Source organism: Pinus tabuliformis, chromosome 1_2 (genome assembly GCF_031772625.1).
Source record: "Pinus tabuliformis cultivar Carrire ecotype Pingquan chromosome 1_2, CPIR1, whole genome shotgun sequence".
NCBI classification, from domain to species: Eukaryota; Viridiplantae; Streptophyta; class Pinopsida; order Pinales; family Pinaceae; genus Pinus; species Pinus tabuliformis.
This window is the reverse complement of record NC_142298.1, coordinates 239275211-239301524: the sequence shown is the minus strand read 5'-3', so window position 1 is coordinate 239301524 and position 26314 is coordinate 239275211. Positions and strand designations below refer to the sequence as shown.

The 26314-nt window shown below is 41.1% G+C and overlaps 2 protein-coding genes across 10 annotated transcripts in view; both read right to left on the bottom strand.

The window, feature by feature from the left end:
• LOC149205269 (uncharacterized) overlaps positions 1-26314 on the bottom strand; it is a 525377-nt gene that overhangs the window by 327898 nt on the left and 171165 nt on the right. The window lies entirely within an intron of this gene.
• Positions 3127-6946, bottom strand: LOC149205270 (uncharacterized). Its single transcript, XM_089395982.1, has 3 exons — positions 6850-6946; positions 3672-3813; positions 3127-3567 (listed from the first exon to the last, which is right to left on the bottom strand). The coding sequence occupies exons 1-3, from the start codon at positions 6944-6946 to the stop codon at positions 3189-3191; spliced, it is 618 nt and encodes a 205-aa protein (XP_089252108.1). The 3' UTR covers positions 3127-3188.

Sequence of the window (26314 nt, the reverse complement as noted above, 5' to 3'; positions counted from 1 at the left end):
AACAGTAATGTGTGTGTATATGATGAATGGCCAAAATCCAAATGATGTAATAGGTAAAAATGCACATTTAATGATAATAAAAATATATATAACAGGCTGCAGAAGGATAAGGACAAAAGCATGGCAGGGCTAAGAAAGGAAAAAAGAGCACTTTCCATGAAGATACGTGGTTTCTTACTCACATGCAATTTTACCTATTCCTTTTCCAGCCATGCAGGGGGAGAGAGAGATAGAGAGTTCAAACATTTTTGGAGAAGACGTCAAAGGTTTTTGGGGGAACTTGAATCAACAAAGTCTGAAATATCAGGAGGCTTGGAGTAATATGGGTTCAAGTGACCAATTTATTCAAACTACCATTCCTGTTCGAATCACAATGCTTTTGGATTTACAGACCAGTGACGAAATTCGAATTATCAAATTTGGGGGAGCTCAAATTGCCATCTTCTTGGCGAAATTTGAGAGAGTTACTCTTTGAGCTAAAACAACCATAGAACTACTATAATCAGGTTATGGAGAGCAGCAACAATGAATTGTTAGAAAATTGTGACTGTATGTAACGATAATCGTTGTCATTGAGGAATCTCACAACTATTGATAATCCCTGGAATCCCAACAGTGAGATTCCCTGGATAGCATGGGTTGGAGCCCTGGATGGAAAGGGGATAACATGAGGGACTACTGAGCAAAAAAGGGGATCCTATTCTTTAGATTGTGCAGACTAATGGGGTGTTACAAATATAAATTATATAAAATAAAATGAATATAAATGAATATAAATAATAAATAATCAAAATAATGATTATTTTAAATAGTCATTAGTTAAGTGAAAAGGCATGTCTAAAAGACATGCCCAATCATGAAAAGACACCTGCCTAGGTATATAAGTAGGGCCTCATTGTAACATTCAACATCCTTGTACATTTCATATATAAATAAAACATTGTTTACAAATACATTTGTGTATTTTACATTTAAAGTCAACAAGCTCCAGTTTTGTTGCTTCAATGGTATCAGAGCCATGCAAACCTTTGGACGTTATCCACTGCACAATATGTCATTAAGTTTACATCCTGAATTCATTGAGCAGTTAAGTGAAATTCGAGAAGCATTTCAGCAATTAAAAAAATCATGTGCAGAATTTACAGCATGTCTAAAGGAAGAATACATTGACATGAAAGGAACTAACATTAAAGAATGTTCGAACCAAGGAAATGTTGTTGAACATGTTCCTCAAGGTGACATAGATAAGACTGTTGAAGAAGATGACAAAACTGATGTTGCAAGCCAGGAAATCGTGGGTTCTGATCTAGTTAAGTCAAATTCCAATACAGTTGATTTGCAGCAGACAAGGGAGGATGAAGAACAAAATTACAAGGATCTTAATGAACCTGGGATTGATCAAGAGACTCCTGAAACTAACAGCAATGCAGATACCAAATCTTGTGAACTTGATGATGCCCCTAAGGAAGTTAGAGCATGTGAAACTAATTCTATCGAAGATGGGCACATTGCATTCCTATTGAATTCACTTCATCTAGCAGCAGATAGGACTAATAGTGCTGTTGGCAAACTAGAACAAGGACAGATTAGTGTTGATTTGTCTGGAATTACCACCTCAATTGACAGTAACATTACGAATTCAGGTTTAAAATTGGAGCTGGCTAGTGTGGAATTGGGTGTATATGATGCATCAAAGAAACATGAGCATTGAGGATTATGAATTTTCAAAGAATCCAAAAGAGCTTACTGCACTTTTTGAGCACATATCTTGCTCTGAAGAATTTAAGAAAGACTATGAAGATTAGAAGGCAAGAGCTGTAGAGAAAAGTATTAAGGATCTATAGATATACCAGCATCAAAATTGGAGTTAATGTGCAGTTCAATAAGAGTTCTTGCATTGGAGAACTTGATAAAAGTACAGGAAAAATGTAATGAAACATTTTAAAAGTTGGTTTTTCTACAAGTTGCAGTTCCCCATCTTCCCTTTGATGTGTCCGAGTCAAAGGAGTTGAAATATTTGAAGTATGAACCAAGGGATTTGAATTTCCATGAGATTCCCTCGAGTGTTAGCTGCATGGATTTTAATGGCCGAAGGTCAAGTTCTCATGCCTTTGAAATCTCTTCCGGTCATCTTCAGCATCTCGGGAATTCGCGGATACTTAGATTGATCCTCTTTGTAGCGTTAAAAAAATTTCCTGAAGATGATCTAGTAAGTGGTTTGCAAGAACTCACACTTTCATATTACAGATCTGTAGAGGAATTACCAGCGTCAATTTCAAAGCTTCAATCTTTAAGAGTAATCAGAATGCAGTACTGTTAGAGTATAATGCAATTGCTTGAAGATTTTGGATCATTGAGTTCTTCGCAAAAATTCAATTTTCAAGGTTGCAAGAATCTGAAAGTACTTCCTAGTAATTTTGAGAAACTTACGACATTGATATTGGATCTATCCTATTGCGAAAGGCTAGATCTCCCTCGTGGCTTAGGAAACTTAACAACACTTGCTGAATTAGATTTGAAGGGATGCAACGAAATAAGAACTATTTGAGAAAGCATTGGACAGCTAAAGTCGTTGGCCTTGTCAGTTTATATGTCAGGTTGTTCCAGTTTAAAAGAACTACCTAATGGGTTCTGCAACCTCTCCTTTATCAAAGATCTTTCATTGGCCAGGTGTAGCAATTTAGAGAAGCTTCTTGACCAGTGTGGAAAAAGTCGAAGTCGGGATTAATTCGGAAAGGGTCCAAAAGTTGAAAAACTCGGCAAAGTCGGGAGTTTTTCGAAAAAGTCGGCAAAAAGTCGGCAAAATTAAAAAAACACAAAATTATTCATTTTTTTTTTATTTTTTTTAACATCTAGAGTATCCACAACATCAAATAAATGCATTTCCACATAAACATGTAAAGAAAGCTAATATATAATATGTATATGAAGTCTAGTGCTACATCACATATCAAAATAGTGAATCCACTCCTGAATTTTGAGTCTTGTCTGAGTCTCAACTCTCAAGAGTCAAAATATCAACAAAAAATATAATAAATGTACATCATGAGTCATCTAAAAGTCATCAAGTAATCACTAATCAGTCACTGAGATCCTCTTACCCTTTTACGGGAATAGGGAATGGCTTTGCCTTTTCCTCTAGAGGAAGAAGACCCTGTCCCTGGGGATACAAAAGGAAATGGACTCAATCATCCTCTAGAAGCTAATGGAAGAGGTGGCCTCTGTGCTACGCTGCCGCTGTTGCTGCCCACCCTAGATGGTGTCACCTCCTCCTCAGCATCCTCATCCAGCTCTGCTACTGCCTCCTGAACCTGATGTTGCTCCGCCTCCTCCTCCTCTATCTCTGGCTCTCCCTCCTCTGCAACTGCTACATCCTCTAGATCCACACCTAACCAATCCGGGATCGTGTCCAAGATTGGCCTCTCAGTCTCGACTCTCCATGCAGCGGTGGTATCAATATTGTCCAATGAGATGGCTTCCACATCAGTAGGTTTCTGAAGCTGTCTCACCCACAATCGAAGATTGTAGTAGACGTATACCATGTCATTGAGGCGTCGGGATTCCAATCTGTATTAGGGTCATAGATTGTAAATTAGTACTTAGAAAATTTAAATATTAAAATTAATCAAACGAATTCAAAAAATTTAATTTGAAATCTTTTTAGTTTTTACCTGTTGCGCTTTTTGGAGTGTATTTTGTCAAATACACTCCAGTTGCGCTCACACCCAGAGGAACTGCATGTTTGGCTGAGCACTCGAATGGCAAGCTTTTGGAGATGGGGTACTCTGGCACCATAGCTTGTACACCAAGCATCTACAAGTTAAAAGAAAAATGATAAAGTTAGAAACATAGAAAAAAACATTAAAAATTCTAAACTTGAAAGTTTGAAACAAACTAAAGCTTACCTGGCATTTTGGTCGTCCTATTCTTAATAGCCATGTTAAAACCAAATGTGCCACCTCCCATCCTATAGACCTCCATTTCTTTAGAAATCTCCTCACGTTCTTGCTCAGATGACACCATCCTCTCGACACAAGTGAAGAATCCATCCATCACCTCGGCATCAAATCTGAAACCACAAGCATAAGAAAATGCAGGGTTGAGGTAGACACCTGCAGCATGAATGGGGCGATGGAGGGTATTGTTCCATCGTTGATCAATCACTCTCCATATGACCTGTTGTTTCTCTAACCCCTCGTCTCCCTTATCTGCATAATAAGCACGGATGGCTTCTTTGGCCCTATCCATGGCCTCATACAAGTAGCCCATTGCGGGATTCTCTCCATCAACCAACCGAAGAACCTTTACCAAAGGTTCTGAAATGGCACACACCTCCTCTACTCCTGCCCAAAAGCTCTGATCATATGAAACTAGTCTGCATATGCCCTCTCCCTCTGGTTTGCGGCTAATAGATAAAGAACGCCAATCCGCTGAGAGAAACATGCTCTTCACCTCCCAGATAGAATTCAACAGAGACTGAAGAGATGAAAGTAGTGGCAAATCGTGTAATGGCAGGCCGTACCAACTCTTTGTTGTTGGTGAATTTTCTCATCAAGCTAAGCACAGACGCATGATTATAAATAAATTTTGTTATGCTCTTGGCTGATTCAACAATATCCCTCACAGTAGGAATTTTACCTATATCCTCCAACATCAAGTCAATGCAATGAGCAGCACAAGGTGTCCAAAACAAGTTAGGATACCTCTCCATAAGCATCTTGCCAGCGGCAACAGAATTTGCAGCGTTGTCCGTTATGACTTGGACAACGTTGCTTGGGCCTACTTCCTGAATGAAGAGGTCCAACAACTCACATGATAAACGTGCATCTTTAATGTGGTCAGATGCATCAACAGATTTCATAAACATTGTCCCCTTGGGACAACTAACCAAGAAGTTAAGAAGGGTTCTACCCTTCTGGTCAGTCCAACCATCTGACATGACTGTGCATCCAGTGTGCTCCCATGATGCCCTAAACTCTGCCAATCTAGCAGTGCACTCAGTCTTTTCATCTTGAAGGAGAGGCCCTCTCAATTCTGCAAAGGTGGGGGCTTTGTACCCCGGGCCAACGACAGCAACAGCATCAAACATAGGCTGGTAGAATGGGTTTGTCTTGGCAATGTTGAAAGGAACATCACTCCATAGAAGACACCTACTGACCAACTTGTCAGCTTCTGCCTTTTCCTTTTTTTTCATTGATGATCTGATCCCAGGTTGTGAACCAGTTGTTGTTCTAGGAACAAAAAAAGATGAGATAGAAGGATGAGTACCCATGGGTGAGGAAGGTGATGCTGCTGTAGAAGCACTGCCACTCTCAATTCCCACCACTCTTGAGCCCCCTACAAGTTGTTTTGTTATTGCTGCCCTGGTCTCTTTTCCCTCCTCTTTATCCATCAATGATTGAATGGCCCATCGGATGATTTCTGGAGTTGTGTTTTTGCAAAGTTCAACATTTTGCCCCGGAATTTGCCCCAAATGGAATTTTAATCTGTTGATGCCTCCTGACATATGCTTGCCACACAACTTGCAAGTCAAATACATTCTATTGACCCCCCCAGTTTCGGGTGTAGCATCAGGCTCACCAAACTCCCACATAGAATCCAAAATCCTCGGCATTTTGTTTTAAACTTTGAGCTGGAATTTAAAGTTTAAACCTGGGCACAATAAAAATTGAAACAAATTCAAATCAGCAAAATATAATTAGTAATTTCAATTTGTATTGCACTCAGAATTTTCAATTTAGAAACAAATTAATAAATTTAAAATTTAAATTACAAATTTACAGTGATTTTAAATTTTAAATTTTAATTTTAATTTTTTTAATTTTAATGTTAACACTGGCTGAATGACCTTAAGTGATAACAGGACTCCTAAATATTAGTACCTTGATATGGTAAGTGACGTTGTTTGACATGGCAATAACCTTGACCTTGTTTGATTTGGCAATAATTTTGTTCTGTTACCTGTATGGCAATGATATATAATATATATATTATAAACTATTAAACAGTGACATAAGACAGAAATTCCTATGCTCATGTGAACGATATGTAATGACAAAATGCTCTCACGAGTTACGAGTCACAACTGTGGTATATATCAGTGAAACTTAAGTTACTTAACAGTGAAGTTTGAACACTGGTGACTGAACAGTTATATAATATACACTGTACAGTGTACACATTGCACGCAGCACAATACAATTACATATACGCTGTTAATGGGCCATGGCTTTCCGCTGCCCGCAGGGCCGCAATGCTCATTGCGCATAGCCATATATATTATATGTAATAATTTAATAAATATGAAATATATATTATATATTAATCATAATATACGTCAATTTTAAGTTTTAAGTTTTAACATATAACAGCGTATGGTGAATGGTCTACCGTCTGAGGCTCTGAGCAGTGAACGCTGCATACCTTAACCTTGAGGGCCGAGGCTTGCGGGCTCCTGTTGGCAACGTTGCAACTGGAAAATGCACACCGAAAACCTATAGGTTGAAACCCTCGGGCCTCGATTCTCCACAGCGCGGATCCGGAACAAGCAAAAAGACAGTGAAAAATTAAATGAATGATTTCCGGCTTTTTATGCCCGTGGCGAAAATTTTTATAACGCAGACGATTTTTTCAATCGACTCCCGAAAAAATCGGGATTAATTCGATTTTATCGCGATTTTTTCGTTTTTCAAAAAATCGTCAAAAAGTCGGCCGATATAATCGTTTCGGCCAAAAAATCGCATTTTTAGGAATTAATCCCGATTTTTTCGGGACTTTTTCCACACTGTTCTTGACAGATTTGGGGAATTAGTAAATTTAAGAAGGCTGGGTTTAAGGGAGTGCAAAAACCTTGAAGATTTGTGTAACGACTTCCACTGCCTCGACTCGTTGGAAATTCTAGACTTGGGTTGGTGCCTCCCTGAATGTTTTCACTGTCTTGCCTCATTGCGAGTATTACATCTAGTTGACTGCCCCTTGTTGGACGGGAAAGAGATGAACAAGGTGGTGAAGATAAAAACATTACAAGTGGTTGACATCCAGGAAAGCAAAATGTTGGTGAAGAGATGGGGAGAAATTCAAAGAGAAGGCAATCCATTATGGTCTTTTACAGTGTTGACAGGATAGGAATTGTCCAAGGACCGGAAGGCGACTCTAGAAAAGAAGTTGTTATCAGAAATCGACAGCCTTCTCAGTAATGGAGAAGGAGAGCCATTCCATCTATTAGACCATCTTTGTGCAGACTCCCTCTTTCTTGTCATCTTTGATTGCCATGACGATTTTGATTATGATTTCCCATGGCCTTTATTTGAAGAAACGATAGATGAAATACAAACAAAATTTGAAATAATTTATATGGGCAACCATTTTAATGAGTTGCCATGGAAAGTCAAGGGTAAAATTGTGGGCCATAAGGAGCGGGACTTCCGCACTACTAATGTGTTCCCGAAACTGTACTCTATGTCAGATGTTGCAGATCAAGAGCGGCAAGGAGTAGATGTTGCAGATCAAGATGGAAACGCTTATTGTGAGATCAGAATGAAGATAGCAGGAGATGAGAAGGGTGTTGATTATCGTTGTGGAGAAGTCCCATCATTATATTGTCATACAGAAGTCTATGTTTGACCTTACTGACATCCCCCATCTGGACCACTATGGAGAAGCAAAGCCTGAAATCTCTAGCCATGGCAATAGATAGCTCAGATACCCAGACTGTGGCAACCACGGAGAAGTGGAAAAAGGCTTTTGACAAGGTTTTTGGGGCCATAGTTGATATTCAAATCACTGTCACTCGGACTTTTGATACAGAAGTTGTAGGAAGTGGCAATGCCACCGGCTTCATCGTAGATAAAAGACACGGCATTATTCTCACCAACAGGCATGTCATCCAGCCTGGCCCTATTGTTGCCCAAGCTACGTTCCTCAATGGCGAGGATATTCTAGTCTATCCTCTTTATCGTGATCCTGTTCATGATTTTGGGTTTTTCCGTTTTGATCTAGCAACACTTCAGTTTAATAAATGTGAGGAAATCCCTCTTGCACCCAAAGTCGTCGTTGTTGGATTGGAGATTCGGGTGGTGGGAAATGATAGTTGTGAGAAGCTTTCAGTGATACTGGGGACCATGGACCAATTGGATATAAGTGCCCCTGCCTGTCAAAATGATGGATACAATGACTTCAATACCTTTTATATGCAAGCGATTTCAAGGATAAGCGGAGGGTCGAGTGGCTCACCCATAATTGATTGTGATGGTAAAGCAGTTGGACTAAATATAGTTGGTGGATGAAATGATGACCACACAAGTGAAAGTTGTGCCGTACTCTTTCTTCCACTAGATCGAGTGGCAAGGGCATTGACAATTATATAGAACTGCAAGGATAGTAGGGCAGACCATATTCCTCGAGGAGCGCTTCATATGACCCTTGTTCACATAGGACCACGACTGATTTCGCTTGACCTGATAGAAGAAATGGAAGTGAGTTACATGAGTTCGAAGAGGGATCGAGATGAGCTGGGAATATTGGTGAGAGCGAGAACAATAAGAGGTGAGCAACTGCAATTGACAGAGTGGGGGAGGGAAACTCGAAGACGACTAGGACTCAAAACGTCTGCCATAGTCGACTACCTCCAATTTATCATTGAAAGTTTCATGAGGTTCGTTGTCAAGATGTGGAGATTTAGTGGAATTAATCTTATGAGTGAATGTACAGCAAAGGACACAACCGTACGGACGTGTACGATGAACCTTGGGGAAACAAAAATATGTATATATAAATACATCAAAACCAAATAACTTTTATAATTGACGTAACTTTATAAATCTATGATTAAGTAACTTTATTAAAATTAAAAAGTTATTTATAATAAAAAAAATTATAAAGTGATTTCAATTAATTAAATATAAATTAATATATAATAATTAATTAAATTATATATTAAAAAAGTAAAAAAAAGGAATAAACCCAAAATTCCAAGGGAGTATCATTGACGAATTATACATGTCCCGATGATTGACAAATTATACATGTCCCGATGATTGACAAATTATACATGTCAAGATGACAAACACAAGGTGAAGGAAATTGTTAGTATTAAAGCTTTGAAGGCAAAGCTTTTTGAAGAAAGGGGCAATGTTACGAATATAAATTATATAAAATAAAATGAATATAAATAAATATAAATAACAAATAACCAAAATAGTGATTATTTTAAATAGTCATTAGTTAAGTGAAAAGGCATGTCTAAAAGACATGCCCAATCATGAAATGACACCTGCCTAGGTATATAAGCAGGGTCTCATTATAACATTCAACATCCTTGTACATTTCATATATAAAAAAATACTATTTACAAATGCATTTGTGTATTTTCCATTTAAAGTCAACAAGCTACAGTTTTCTTGCTTCATAGGGAAAGATGGTGGTGGATTTGGATTGTTGTAGGTGTTAATATTGATTGCGAACCTAGAAATTGGGTTGTGAGAAAATAATTAGATCCAGGCATAGGTACCTGGTAGATTCATAGCCTCAGCTCAGGAGTGGCCTCTATTGCAGAGAGAATTGTGCAGTAGGGAGCCCATAGTTGGTTGGAACATTCTTCTTCTACAGCCACTTGATGAACAATCTTGAGACATATAAGTGTTCATGAATGTACCTGTGAATTGTGTTGAATTAATGTTGTTTATTTCATGGATCTCATTACTTTCTAGTTTGTTCATTATTTGTTGCATGTGTAAGCCAGCAAATATAATTTATGGTACCATTGTGACTGAATGATTAATTATTCTTGCGTCAATTTGCATTGACATGCTTGAATGGGTTAAATAATTAATAGCGAGACAATGAAGAAAGGTATCAAAGAAACAAATTTGGAGTGAAATTGGTGGTTTCAAGAAGTACCCAGTATCCTTAAAGTGCACATAGGGTATCCAATACATTAGAATATGGTATTAAAGCTAATGACCATAGCACTGGCGTTGTATGGGCCAGAAGCCAACCTGTATATGAATAAATTGCAGTTTGCTTGCGAAGTGTTTGACCAAAAACCTTAAGCAAAATACTTGCGGAAGTATTCTTGAAGATGGAAATTGTTGGAATGATGGCTCAAATTCCAAAACTAGATTCTTGTTAGAGCACACAAATGCACAATTGTCTAATTTCAAAATTGTAGAGTTATGATCCATGCCAAATTGAATAGAAATGTAGTTGGCAGCATCTAAGTTTGGCTAAATGTCAAGAGGAGAAATGTTAATTTTAGGTATGTTCTATGCTTAGAGCAATTTATTTCAATTTTCACAATTAGCTCAATATCTTTTCCAGATTTGCAATCACATCAGCATAAGTAAATTGCAGATGGAACATAAACATAAATTGCAGAAGACAAGTGTTAATTTTAGGTATGTTTTATGCTAGAGCAATTTATTTCAATTTCTTTTCCACATTAGGAATCACAACAGCATAAAGTAAACTGCAGATAGAACATAAATATAAGTCGCAGAAGAGAAGCCAAGACAAGAGGACACAAGATGTGGCGCTAGCCAGGACAAACCCCACAATGTGGGGAAACCCTTGATCAATTCTTCTTTTATGTTCTTCAAAGTTCAGCAGAGAAAGTGAGAGAGATAGTAAGTTTACAATAGAAGTCAATCACTTTGACTTTTGATATCGGCATGAGATCAGTTGAAGACATATTGCTTCAACTAATTCTCGAAGGTGACTCGTTCACGTATCATAGTGTTGCATCTCATCTATTTGTTGCACATTACTGTGTGACACCTTGTTGTACTGTCACATGTGTTGAACCTTGATGACTGCGCTGCTCTCATCTTCATGCTGCTCATCATGGTGCATCTTCCATGGCCTTATTCATCATCAAGCTGCCCATGCTCATGATCTCATTCATCATTATGTTGCCCATGCTCATACCATCATGCATCATTATGTTGCCCGTGCTCATATCATCATGCTGCTTATTATGTTGCCCATGATCTCATACATCATGTTGCCTTCCTTTAGAGACAGATGCTCCGACTGTTTCGGCAGTTCCCGATAGTTCCGGCTTTTCCGACAGTTCCGGCTTTTCCGACAGTTCCGGCATTTCCAGCTTTTCCGGCTTTTCCAGCTTTTTTGGCTTTTCCGGTATTTCTGGCTTTTTCGGCATTTCCGGCTTTTCCGGTAGTTCCATATTTTCCGGCTTTTCGGCAGTTCCATCTTTTCCGGCTTTTTTGGCTTTTCCTTAGGATCTCTCCTCCTACTAAAACCCAAAGACAAGTAGAGAGAGGAAGAGATCCAAGTGTGTGTAGAAATGACTTGAAGTCCTCTTCTATTTATACTAAAATGTAGAGGTTAAATAGACATGATTGTTGGGCTTCTGAGCCTACATAAGTTGCTGGCCGACTTAACAATTTGTCCATAACATAAATAAATTCATAACTTCATAAATACTTATCGGAATCGGATGATGTTTAGATCAATCCTACACCTCTCAATGAGAAGGATCCAATAAAAATATCAGCTACCATAAATAATATGACCCACATGGAGTTTGGCCCTAGTTGCCAATTTAACACTCCCTTGCAACTAGGGAGAACTCCATCTGCTGATCCATATGTCCAACTATACTATCTCTGCCATCAGTGCCCTGCACTTCTCTGTTCAGCTCTGCTCAGCTCTACTAGCTTTGCTCGGCTCTATTGGCTCTGCTCTGCTCTGCTCTCCTCAGCTCTGTTGTCTCTGATCTACTTTGATGGCTCTGCTCAGCTCTATTGGCTCTGCTGGCTCTGCTCTACTTTGCTCAGCTCTGCTGGCTCTGCTCTACTCTGCTCAGCTCTGCTGGCTCTACTCTACTCTGCTCAGCTCTGCTGGCTCTGTTGGCTCTACTCTGCTCAGCGCTATCGGCTCTGCTGGCTCTACTTTGCTCTGCTCAGCTCTACTCAACTTAGCTCTGTTGAACCATGAAGAAGAAGAATTGATCGAGAATGTGTCATACCATTCTCCACTGACCCGAAGTCAGTCTTAGAGTGTGCACCACTGGTCCCAGACCAGTCCTCAACCGACCCGAAGTTAGTGTCATAGTAGGTACAACTCCTACCACTGGTCCCAGACCAGTACTCTACTGACTCAAAGTCAATCTCAGAGTATGTAACACTGGTCCTAGACCAGTCCTCAACTGACCCGAAGTCAGTGTCATAGTGGGTAAAACTTCTACCACTGGTCCCAGACCAGTATCACTGATCCCAGATCAATGAAGGACATCCTAGCATAGGGAGTACGGTAGATACAGCAATGCGTCCATCGGTACTACTATGGTCCCTATCCTCATTGCCCTGCTCATTGATCAGATGAGAGGTACTTCCCATGAGTCCCGGACTGCATGGGTAGGATGCCTCAACAGGAGAACTTAATCAATCCTGTCCTCACAAGAGAACTAATCATCCTGCTACACAATCGCCATGATGAACACATCATCCAGGCCTCACAAGAGAACTAATCATCTTATTACACAATCGTCATGGAGAACACATCATCGAGACCTCACAAGAGAACTAATCATCCTGCTACACAATCGTCATGGAGAACACATCATCCAGACCTCACAGGAGAATTAATCATCCTGCTACACAATCGTCATGGCGAACACATCATCCAAACCTCACAGGAGAACTAATCATCCTGCTACACAGGAGAGCGAATCATCCTGTCCCACAAGAGAACGAATCATCTTGTCCCACAAGAGAGCGAATCATCTTGTTCACAGGAGAGCGAATCATCCTGTCCCACAAGAGAGCGAATCATCTTGTCCCACAAGAGAGCGAATCATCTTGTTCACAGGAGAGCGAATCATCCTGTCCACAGGAGAGCGAATCATCTTGTCCCAGTGCGCACCACCAGGGGAGAGTGAGTCACCTTGTGGGCGTATGTTGCTCCAGTAAGAACCGCAAGCCTCCAAAGCTCCTAGAGCTCAATGTATGCAACATGCAGGACCCTTTTACAAGGGTCTCTCGACAACTCCAAGTCGTTCGGGAAAATCACAAATTTCATCTTTCCCCAGGGCTCTGACAAAGTGTACGACTTGTACATCATCTTAGTGCGATGGAGCCTCCTTGCTCATCGACTTACCATATCCCAGATAAGATAGTATCTGATGTTTATCTGCTGGAGCAATCATTGAATACGGGATTCCTCAATAATCGAATCCCACCTCTGGTTGTCACAGAGAATCACAGTGGTATTCATCATGTGGACTCACAGAAGAGTTTCCAGTTCCACAACCAGGCAACTTCATACGAGGTCATACTCATAGTTATGTATCTGGTCTCGACGATACTTATGACAACCGATTTCTGCTTCCTGCACATCCATGATATCGAAGCAGAATCTAAAGAGAACTAGCATTGAGAAGTGCTCTAGTGATCCTCCACACTACCTACCCAGTCAACATTCGAATAATCATGCAGTTTTCATATTTCCGACAGTGTATCTCAATCCATAAGAGATTGTGCCTCGAAGATATATCAGAGCATTCTTGGCACCAATCCAGTGAGGCTCAACCAAATATGAGCTCACCATGCAAATTGCAATAACATATGTCCGAACGAAAGTTCACCAAGAACATCAACGTGATTGAGTTTATGAAACTCGAAGGCATTTCCCAAACCTGGTCCGACATCACTACTCGAGGTAGTCACAAGCTTGCAGTTTATCATTCCACATTCGGAATCCAACTCCCTCTTACTTCTGCAAATGAGAGGGTCTGCACCTGTCAGAAATAGGTCGTCCTTATGAGGTGCCAGTATGCGAGGTCTATCATCCACAACCTTCGAGTAATGGTTTGGATCAGTTTCACTCCTAGTGAACCTCAGCTTCATCAAACAGCTATCAATCCTCTCATACTACGCCCGGGGTGTTTTGCTTCAAGCCATAGAGGGCTTTCTTCCACCTATATACATGAGATTCCCGTTCATCAATCCCAAACTCCACGAGGTTTTCCAAACCTGTGGACCTGCTACATGAGGGGAATGGTCCCCTTGTAAGATTTTCCTTCGGTACATCTCAGACATGTACCTTCATGCTCTTTTTGAATTTAGGCATCCCGGTCACCATCTGACTCACAGACCTCCGGTGCTGAGTCAATGGACATGGTCCCCAATGGACTTGATACAACCCTGAACTCTAAAACATCTTTGAAAAATCTATTTTCAAACACGTACCTTTCCATCGATGAGTGCCACTCTAAAACCTTAAACTTCCATTTCCGAGATGGACAATAGGTTCTTCTTGCGATCAGGTACATAAAAGAGATTCTGGGGTTCCTTGCTTTCTTTGAAGAGTCGACCATTTCCTTGATGACCTGCATTACTTATCATTCCTCTGATCATTGAAGATGTCCCTGGAATGATTGTTATCTTCATCAAGAGATGTGTCTCTGCTATTCGGACACTCCTTTGCATGATGGCCGAACTTATTGCAACCAAGGCATCTGCCTTTCCTTCCACCCTTAGATCTGAACTTCCCAATGAAGTGATCTTCCGCTGTGCCATTCTGATAATATTCTCTGCTTCCACTTCACCCTTAGCGAACTTAGAAGAGAGATGTGGAACTCATTGATCCTTTTGTCTTGTCCCTATTGTCTTTGGTGATTGCTCTTTCACTCTTGCTTGGGCATTGTCTTCACCTCAGCTTTGATACCATGTTAATTTTAGGTATGTTCTATGCTAGAGAAATTTATTTCAATTTCTTTTCCACATTAGCAATCACATCAGCATAAAGTAAATTGCAGATAGAACATAAATATAAATCGCAGAAGACAAGCCAAGACAAGAGGACACAAGATGTGGCACTAGCCAGGGACAAACCCCACAATGTGGGGAAACCCTTGATCAATTCTTCTTTTATGTTCTTCAAAGTTTAGCAGAGAAAGTGAGAGAGATAGTACATTTACAATAGAAGTCAATCACTTTGACTTTTGATATCGGCATGAGATCAGTTGAAGACATATTGCTTCAACTGATTCTCTAAGGTGACTCGTTCACCTATCATAGTGTTGCATCTCGTCTATTTTTTGCACATTACCGTGTGACACCTTGCTGTACTGTCACATGTGTTGAACCTTGATGACTGAGCTGCTCTCATCTTCATGCTACTCATCATGCTGCATCTTCCATGGTCTTATTCATCATCAAGCTACCCATGCTCATGATCTCATTCATCATTATGCTGCCCATGCTCATATCATCATGCATCATTATGCTGCCCATGCTCATATCATCATGTTTCTTATTATGCTGCCCATGATCTCATACATCATGTTGCCTTCCTTCGAAGACAGATGCTCCGGCTGTTTCGACAGTTCCCGGTAGCTCCGGCTTTTCCGGTTGTTCCGACTTTTCCGTCTTTTCCGGTAGTTCCGACAATTTCGACTTTTCCAGCAATTCTGACTTTTCCGGCTTTTTTGGCAGTTCTGGTTTTCCCGGCAATTCTAGCTTTTACGGCAGTTCCGGCTTTTCCTTAGGATCTCTCCTCCTACTAAAACCCAAAGACAAGTAGAGAGAGGAAGAGATCCTAGTGCGTGTAGAAATGACTTGAAGTCCTCTTCTATTTATACTAAAACGTAGGGGTTGAATAGACATGACTATTGGGCTTCTGAGCCTACATAAGTTGCTGGCCAACTTAACAATTTGTCCATAACATAAATAAATTCATAACTTCATAAATACTTATTGGAATCGGATGATGTTTAGATCAATCCTACACCTCCCAATGAAAGGGATCCAATAAAAATATCAGCTGCCATAAATAATATGACCCACATGGAGTTTGGCCCTAGTTGCCAATTTTAACAACAAGCCAAGACAAGAGGACACAAGATGTGGCGCTAGCCAGGGACAAACCCCAATGTGGGGAAACCCTTGATCAATTCGTCTTATATGTTCTTCAATAGTTCAATAGAGAGAGAGAGAGATAGTACATTTACAACAGAAGACAACACTTTGACTTATAATAGCATAGGTCATCTCTAAGAAGATGATACATGAGGTAGTTGAACTTAGTTGAAGACATCCTACGTCAACTGATTCTCCAAGGTGACTCCATCACCTATCATAGTGCTGCAACTCGTCATCGTGTTGCACCTCACTGTGCTGCATCGTGCTGCACCCATCATCACTATGTTGGACCTCATTACCATGTTGCACACATCAACTACTGCACCTTATGCTGCACCTTTTGGTACTGCAACATCTTGATGTACCTTATCATCTTGTTGCACTTACCAATGCTGCCTCACCCTATACCTCAGTGTGCCCACCATGTTGCATCTCATTGTATCACAACATGCTACACTTCACATTGTCATGATGCCCATCATTGCATTGTAGCATTTCACATCATGCTACCCCTTATCACAATGTTGTCACAGCTCATACTGTTGCACCATGATTGCTTGTTGTCCCATGCAGGCACCATGTCCTTAATGTCCCATCTACCATGCTCCACCATGATTGCATTTGTTTCCCCTTGTTGCTGCTATCCCGTTGCGCCATCATTGCACCATGCCATTATACTATTAGCACTGTTGTCCCACTGTTAGTGACATTGCTATTCCATGTTTGCCATACTACTGTCATACTATTCCATGTATTATGGGCAGCCTTTATCATCAACATTCTTCACACTTTGGCATGATTCTCTAACCCTGTTTGTTAGTGCACATTGCTATTGTCCCATCATTGTTGCTATCCCATCACGCTGTTGTCCCATTGTTGTTGCTGTCCCATTGTGCTGTTGCCCCATTGTTGCTGCTGTGACTACACCCAACACACAACAAGACTATCCCTCTAGTGGTCAGCCTTGAAGAGGCTCCTCCCATGCCATGTTATCCTCAACACAGCCATGGAATAACTCCAACAGCTTGCTATGGCCTACGGCCTAGCATGCTGCAGCTTTCAGCCTCCTCAACATACCCAAACAGCCACTCAAATTCCACCGTTTAGCTTCCCTCTACTCAGCCTAGTAGCCTAGCTTCTCGGCCCTAGACTTGGCCCTCCATCCATCAATTCGATCACTTGAAGTGGCCTACGGCTAGGGCATCATGGACCTGCAGCTAAGGCATCATACGACTGCGGCTAGGTATGCTTCAAGGCTGCGGCTAGGACAGCTTGTTTAGCGTCCTCCACAGCTGCGTTAATACTCCTTCCATGATTGGGTTAAAGGTAAGGACATCTCCTTTAGGTCAGTGTATAGGTCCCTTTCATAACTCTGGTTTGATCTCCTATTAGGGCAACGTAGAGAAGTAGTGATCTTCTCTCCAAGACTGCGGCTAAGGTAACCTCCTTTCCTCCTACGTTTAGGGCTTCTTCTCTAGATTTCTCTTGCCACTAAAACCCAGAACAAGTGGAGAGGAATCAAGAGTGAAGTGTGTGTGAAATGACTCTCAAGTCACCTCCTTTTATACTAAAACGTTGAGCATACATGGGGGTTATTTGGTTGTTGGCTGACCTTGACGATTTGTCCAATAACACAAATAAATTCATATCTCCATGAATACTTATCGGAATCGGATGATCTTTAGATCAATCCTACACCTCTCGATGAGAGGAGTCCAAGAAAAATATCAGCTGTCATAAATAAGATAACCCACATGGAGTTTGGCCCTAGTTGCCAATTTTAACACTCCCTCTCAACTACGGAGAACTCCATCCGCTGATTCATCTGCCAGACTATATTATCTCTGCCATCAATTCCCTACACTGCTCTAATTTGTTGAACCATGAAGAAGAAGAATTGATCAAGAATGTCTCATACCATTCTCTATTGACTTCAAGTCAGTTCCATATGAAGACAGTGTGTCATACCACTCTTACTGATCCTAGATCAATTCCAAAAGACAGTGAGTTATGTCACTCTTACTGACCCGAAGTCAATTTCATTGATCCTAGATCAATATCACAAGAGAGTGTCTCAAACCACTCATACTGATCCCAGATCAATGGAGGTCATCCTAGCATAGGCAGTACAGTAGATACAACAATGCGTCCATCGATAGTACTACTATGGTCCCTAACCCCATTTCCCTACTCATTGGCCAGATGAGAGGAACTTTCCATGAGTCCCAGAGTACATGGGTAGGATGCCTCGACAGGAGAACAACTCATCTTGTCCATAATTCGCCATGAGGTATCACAGGGGAAGGCTTAACCATTCACCCTGTACACAGCGCACCATTAGGGGAGGGTGAGTCGCCCTATGGTCGCTTGTTGCTCCAAAAAGTACCCCAAGCCCCCCGAAGTTCCCAGAGCTCAATGCATGCATCATGCAGGACCCTCATAGGAGGGTCTCTCAACAACTCCAAGTCATTCGGGAAAGTCACAAATTTGACCTTTCCCTGAGGCTTCGACAGAATGTCTGCGACCTGTACATCAGTCTCAATGTGATGGAGCCTTCTCGCTCATCGATGTACCATATCCTAGATAAGGTAGTATCTGATGTCTATATGTTGGAGCAATCATAGAATACGGGATTCCTCAACAATCGAATCCCCCCTTGGTTAACACAAAATATCACGGTGGTATCCATCATGTGTACAAACAGCCATTGAAGAGCTTCCACAACTAGGAAGCTTCACACGAGATCATACTCATAGGTATGTAGTCAGTCTCAGCGGTGCTTAAAGCAACTGTCTTCTGCTTCTTGCTCATCCAAGATATCGAAGAAGAACCCAAACAGAACCAGCACTCAGAAGTGCTCTTGTGATCCTTCACACTGCCTACAAAGTCAACATTTGAATAATCATGCAGCTTCACATTTTCGGCATTGTGTCTTAATCCATGAGAGATTGTGCCCTGAAGATATCTTAGAAGATGTTGGGCACTAATCTAGTGAGGCTCAACCATATATGAGCTCAAAATGCTAACTGCAAAGCATATATCCAGACGGGAGTTCACCAAGAACATCAATGCTAGAATGAGTTTATGAAACTCGGAGGCATTTCCCAACTCAGGTCCGGTATCCCTACCACATAACTTCTGAAAGTTAAGCTCCATTGAGGTAGTCATGGGCTTGTAGTTCACCATTCCAAATCCGGAATCCAACTCCCTCTTACTTTTGCAAATGAGAGGGTTTGCACTTGTCAGAAAGAGGTCGTCCTCAGAAGGTGCCGGTATGAGAGGTCTATCATCCACAACCTTCAAGCAATGGTTTGGATCGGCTTCACTCCTAGTGAATCTCAGCTTCATCAGACAGCTATCAATCCTCTCATATAAACCCGGTAGTTTTGCTTCAAGCCATAGAGGGCTTTCTTCCACCTGCATACATGAGATTCCTAATCATGAATCTCAAACCCCTCGGGTTGTTCCAAACCTGTGGACCTGCTACATGAGGGGAATGGTCCCCTTGTAAGATTTTCCTTCAGTACATCTCAGACATGTACCTTCATGCTCTTTTTGAATTCAGGCATCCTTGTCACGATCTGACTCACATCGGGTAGGGCCCCATAAAATAGACCTCCGGTCCTATAGATGAGTGTGTCAACTGACATGGTCCCCAATGGACTTGCTGCAACTTGATACAAATTTCCAACCCTGAACCCATAAGTAAAAGCATCTTTGAAAAATTCATTTTTAAACACGTACCTTTCCATCGATGAATGCCACCCTGAAACCTTTGACTTCCATTGTCAAAATGGACACCAGGTTCTTCTTACGATCACGTACATAAATATATTCTCGTAAATGAATCGAGTTACCCTCATTCAATTGAGGGGTAACATTCCCTACACCCTTTCCAGGACAGATGGCGTCGACTCCAAGTATAATCCCACGATTGTTTCCATCTCTACCAAATTAGAGAGAGCACCCTTCTATCCAATGAAGTGCCTTGAAGCACTACAATCAATAAGCCAGATTCCCAAAGAGTCTGAAGTAGAGGGCCAATACAAGATAACGCTTCTTTATCATATCAGAAATAACATTTGATTCTTCATACCTGGTGTTCCTTGCTTTCTTGAAGAGTCGGTCCTTTCCTTGATGACTTGCATTACCTGTCATTCCTATGATCATTGAAGATGTCCCTGGAATGATTGTTATCATCATCAAGTGATGTGTCCCTACCATTCAGACACTCCTTAGCATAATGGCCGAACTTATTACAAACAAGGAATCTACCTTTCCTTCCACCCTTAGATCCAGACTTCCCATGGAAGTTATCTTTAGGTAGGTCATCAGAAGCTTCCGCTGCGCCATTATGATAATATTCTCTGCTTCAAATTCACCCTTGGTGAATTTGAAGAGGGATGAGGAATCCATTGAGCCTTTTGTTCTTTCCCAACTATCTTCGGTGATTGCTCTTTCACTCTTGCTTGGGCTTTGTCTGCACCTCATCTCTGATACCATGTTAATTTTAGGTATGTTCTATGTTTAGGGCAATTTATTTCAATTTTCACAGTTAGCTCAATACCTTTTCCAGATTAGCAATCACATCAGCATAAGTAAATTGCAGATAGAACATAAACATAAATCGCAGAAGATAAGCCAAGACAAGAGGACACAAGATGTGGCGCTAGCCATGGACAAACCCCAATGTGGGGAAACCCTTGATCAATTCTTCTTATATGTTCTTCAATAGTTCAGCAAAGAGAGAGAGAGAGATAGTACATTTACAACAAAAGTCAACACTTTGACTTATAATAGCATAGATCATCTCTAAGAAGATGATACATGAGGTAGTTGAACTCAGTTAAAGACATGTCGCTTCAACTAATTCTCCAAGGTGACTCCATCATCACTATGCTGGACCTCATTACCATGCTGCACACATCATACTACTGCACCTTATGTTGCACCTTCCAGTACCGCAACATCCTATTGTACCTTATCATCTTGCTGCACTTACCAGTGCTACCTCATCTTGTGCCTCACTGTGCCCATCATGTTGCATCTCATTGTATCACAACATGCTACACTTCACGTTGTCATGATGCCCATCATTGTGTTGTAGCATTTCACATCATGCTGCCCCTTATCACAATGTTGTCACAGCTCATAATGTTGCACCATGATTACTTGTTGTCCCATGCAGGCACCATGTCCTTGTCCCATCTACCATGCTCCACCATGATTGCATTTGCTGCACCTTGTTGTTTTGTCCCGGTGTGCCACCATTGCACCATGCAATTATACTACTAGCACCGTTGTCCCACTGTAAGTGACATTGCTATTCCATGTTTGCCATATTGTTGTCATACTATTCCATGTATTCTGGGCAGCCTTTATCATCAACAGTCTTCACACTTTGGCATGCTGCTCCAACCCTGTTTGTTAGTGCACATTGTTGTTGTCCCATCATTGTTGCTATCCCATCATGTTGTTGTCCCATTGTTGTTGTTGTCCCATTGTGCTGTTGTCCCATTGTTGCTGTTGTGACTGCACCCAACACACAGCAAGACTAGCCCTCTAGCAGCCAGCCTTGAAGAGGCTCCTCCCATGCCATGTTATCCTCAACGCAGCCATGGAATAACTCCAACAACTTGCTATGGCCTGCGGCCTAGCTTGTTGTAGCTTTCAGCCTCCTCAACGTGCCCAAACAGTGACTCAAATTCTAGTGTTTAGCTTCCCTCTACTCGACCTAGTAGCCTGCCCTCTCAGCCCTAGACTTGGCCCTCCATCCATCAATTTGGTCACTTGAAGTGGCTTGCGGCTAGGGCGTCATGGACCTACAGCTGGGGCATCATATGACTGCGGCTAGGGCAGCTTGTTTAGCATCCTCCATAGCTGTGTTAATACTCCTTCCATGACTGTGTTAAAGGTAAGGACATCTCCTTTAGGTCAGCGTATAGGTCCCTTTCATAACTGTGGTTTGATCTCCTATTAGGGTAGCGTAGAGAAGCAGTGATCTTCTCTCTAGGACTGCGGCTAGGGCAGCTAGATTAGCCTCCTTTCCTCCTGCGTTTAGGGCTTCCTCTCTAGATTTCTCTTGCCACTAAAACCCAGAACAAGTGGAGAGAAATCAAGAGTGAAGTGTGTGGAAATGACTCTCAAGTCACCTCCTTTTATACTAAAACGTTGAGCATACATGGGGCTTATTTGGTTGCTAGCCGACCTTGACGATTTGTCCAATAACACAAATAAATTCATATCTCCATCAATACTTATGAGAATCGAATGATCTTTAGATCAATCCTACACCTCTCGATGAGAGGAGTCCAAGAAAAATATCAAGTGTCATAAATAAGATGACACACATGGAGTTTGGCCCTAGTTGCCAATTTTAAAAAGAAACAATTGTATATAGCCATAACATCTAGCTTATAGGCCCAAATTGGGTATGGGTGTAGTCATTGTTGTTGAAAATATGGTAGCCATGGTCAGTATTTTGAATTTTGATTTTTTCCCTCCAAAAATACAAAGACCAAATTAATAAAGCCTATTGTACTACAAAGAAGAAAAATACTACTACTAAGAATAAAAGGTTTCTTAGAGATCAAGGATGAACATTGTTCGATTGATGATGTAAAGAAATCAGGGTTTGAAAGTCTGAATGTCTGACCAGACCCTTGAAGTGTTTTGGGTTTGCAAAACTCTGGTAAGGGTTTGATGAAGAAAGCTCTAGGGTTTGTGAGACCCTAGGATTGCCAATGTTGGAAATGATGAAGTTGAAAATGAATTTTAGGATGAATGATGAAGATAAGTGTTAGGGTTTGTAAACCTTATTCTAAACTTGAAAGATCATTAGGGTTTGGAATCAAAACCCTAGCCAAACAATTGTTAACCCTATCTAGATAAAAAGGGTTGGAGAAGAAATCCATTGGGCCTATGGATTGATCACTTCTATTTAAAAGAAGAAACCCTAGTTTCTAGAAGATTTAATATCTTGATGATGAAGTTGATTTGCAAGTTGGATGCATGAAGGCTAAAGATTTAGAGGGAGATGACATGCTCTCAAAAGATAACTATCTTGTATTTCTTTATTTTTAAATCATTACTAATGATATGGACTCCTTGATGATGTAGACTTCTTGTTGATGATATGGACTCCTTGATGATGTGGACTATTTAATGATGATTTGGACTCCTTGATGATGATGTGGACAAGGTCAACTCCTTGATGATGAGAACAAGGTTAACTCCTTGATGATGTGGTCGAGGTTGACTGGATCTAAGAAAGTTCAGATCAAGAAGGTGTTGACACACTCTCTAGAGATAAGTATTTTCTTGATTCTTTCTATTTTTGTTTCATTATAATTCTCTTGTCTTTGTATACCTAGTTTGGTTGTATTTGTTCTTCCATGGCCTCCTAGTGAGGATTGTAGGAACGTAATGAAGACTAACAAGGTGTGGCAATCATTGAAAATGGATGGAAGAACAATGTGACAAGACTTGTGATTGGATGAACTCTATCCTTAGAGGGATCAGACAAGATCAACCTAATTGAAGCATGTTTTGATCAAAGATGAAAAGAAGTCAACTATGACTTCCAATATGAAGATGATTAGAGTGATGTTGATCTAAATCTGCTGAAGATGAGCCTATAACTTTTTTGTTGTGTTTCTGACAAGGGTTGAGGACCTCTTCAGTGCAAGAGGGAGCTAATTGAATATTTGTAAGATTGAAAGCGTGGCACAAGCTTGGTGAAGTCTTCGATGAAGTTGTGGGTGTTATGCTCTTGACCTGCGAGAAATTCCAGAATACCAAATATGCGAAGAATACAACCCAGGACATAGAATAAAATGAGAAAAACAACAAATATTTTATTATGTAGAGGGGGCAACCTCTAGCAGAGCAAAGCTTGATTACAAAATAAGACTTGATGATCTTTCCCTTCTAACTACGAATATTTATAGCTAAATGACCTTCAACAACCTAACGACTAGTGGTCCTTTGCATAACATGGGTTAACCACTTTATTTATTAATTATGGCCCGTTTGCAACTAACTGTGGTCCCTTTCTTAAATGCAGGTCAACCACTTACAATTATTAATATAGGCTTTATTGACTCTTTAACTAACTATGACTATGACTCGACCCTATTGGGTTTATTACATAAATAAAGGGGTTAGGGTTGGACCCTAACATGCCCTCCCCCATCAAAAGCAGCCTTGTCCTCAAGGTTGAAGCTGCAGAAACTGCTGAATAATAGTGGTTGGTTCCCAAGTCGCATCTTTTGGAGAGGTGTCTTTCCACTTGACGAGGACTTCCTTGATCGTGCGGCCGCGCAAATGTCTTTCACGAGTATCGAGGACTTGTTCTGGTTGGAGCCAGAGTGAACCTTCCTCATCCAATTCGGGTAGACTGGTTTGAATTCTGCAATTGTTCACTGCCACTTTCTTGAGGCATGATACATGGAAGACTCGATGGATTTTTGAAGTTGGTGGCAAGGCCAGCTTGTAGGCTACTGCTCCAATGCGTTGAAGTATTTGATAAAGTCCGTAGAATTTTGGAGCTAATTTCTAGCAACCCTTTTCTTTGAGCGATGTTTGCTTATATGGTTGCAGCCGCAGGAATAACTGATCCCCTTCTTGAAATGTGTGCTCTGAATGATGCTGGTCTGCCAATTGCTTCATTTGATTCTAAGCTTGATGGAGATTATCTTTGAGACGAGCTAGCATGGCGACACGGTTCTGTAGGAGTTGATCAACTGCTTGCACCTTAGAGCATCCAGGGATATAAGAAATAAGTAAAGGTGGGAGTCGGCCATACACTGCTTCATATGGAGTCATCTTGGTGGCTTCATGATAATTAGTATTATACCACCATTCAGCTAAAGGTAGCCATTGTACCCATTGATGTTGCTTTTCTGAAGTGAAGCATCGTAGGTATGTCTCCAAACATTTGTTGACTGCTTCAGTTTGACCATCATTTTGGGGATGATAGGCAGTACTTTGTTGGAGTTGGGTGCCTTGTAGCTCGAAAAGTTTCCAAAATTTGATGGTGAAAGTCGGGTCACGATCAGACACAATGGAAGTTGGCATGCCATGCAGTTTGAAGATCTAGTCCATGAAAGCTTGAGCCACCAAACTGGGGGTAAATGGGTGGGGTAGAGCACAAAAATGAGCATATTTAGAGAGTTTGTCCACAACCACCATGATGACGGATTTGTTGCCCGACTTTGGGAGACCAGTAATGAAATCCATAGAAACATTTGTCCAGACGGAGGCAGGGATTGGCAATGGTTGTAAGGTTCCTAGTAACTTGATTGTTTCTCCTTTGTGGCGTTGACACACATCACATTCAGCTACAAAAGTAAGAATGTCATTTTTCATGCCCATCCAAAAGAAAGAACGACGAGTGCAAGCATAAGTCTTTTGAAAGCCTACATGCCCTGCAGTGGGAGATGAGTGCAACTCTGCCAAAATGCGAGTTTTGAGGGTGGATGTCGGCGATATAACTACTCGATCCTTGTAGCGAAGAATCTCATCCTTCCAAGAGTAGCTGACTGAGGAATTAGGATCTGCTCTCAAGTTATTAATAAGTTGGGAGAGAGAGGGGTGTGAAAACCATTCCTTGCGGGCTTCTTCAATCCAATCTGGTATGGGAAGAGAGATTGATAGCAGGGTGCTTTCATCCTCAAATTGCCGTAATAAAGCATTCGCTACTACATTGTCATGCCTTTTCTTGTAAATTATCTCATAATCACATCCCAACATTTTGGCCAACCATTTATTTTGTTGTGGTGAGGATAGACGTTGCTCCAAAAAATATTTGAGGCTTTGATGGTCTGTGCGGATTTGGAAATGTTGCCCCAATAAGTATGGTCGCCATGTATCTACTGCATGTAAGATGGCCATCATCTCTTTCTCATAGGCAGATTGTCCCAGATGTTTCCCACTTAGTTGTTGGCTGGGGAAAGCCAACGGTCGACCTTCCTGCATTAAGACATCACCAATACCAGTACATGAAGCATCACATTCAATCACAAAAGATTTGATGAATTTGGGTAGTGCCAATACTGGAGTGGAACACATGGCTTGTTTGAGAGCCACAAACGCCTATTGTGCCACATCAATCCAGAGGAATGAATTTTTTTTGAGAAGGTTAATGAGGGGTCTAGCAATGCGACCATAATTGCGGACAAATTTGCAAGAGTTGCCAGTGAGACCCAAGAATCCCCTCAAACTCTTCAAGGTTTTTGGTTGGAGCCAATCTTGCATTGCCTATATATTTTTGGGATCAACCCTCACACCTTCACGACCCACAATGTGTCCCAAATACTCGACTTCTTCCATGCCAAAAGAGCACTTGGACAATTTGACAAATAATTTGTGATTCCGAAGCAGTTGCAAGATCAGGTCTACATGATGAAGATGTTTTTCCCAGGTTAGGCTAT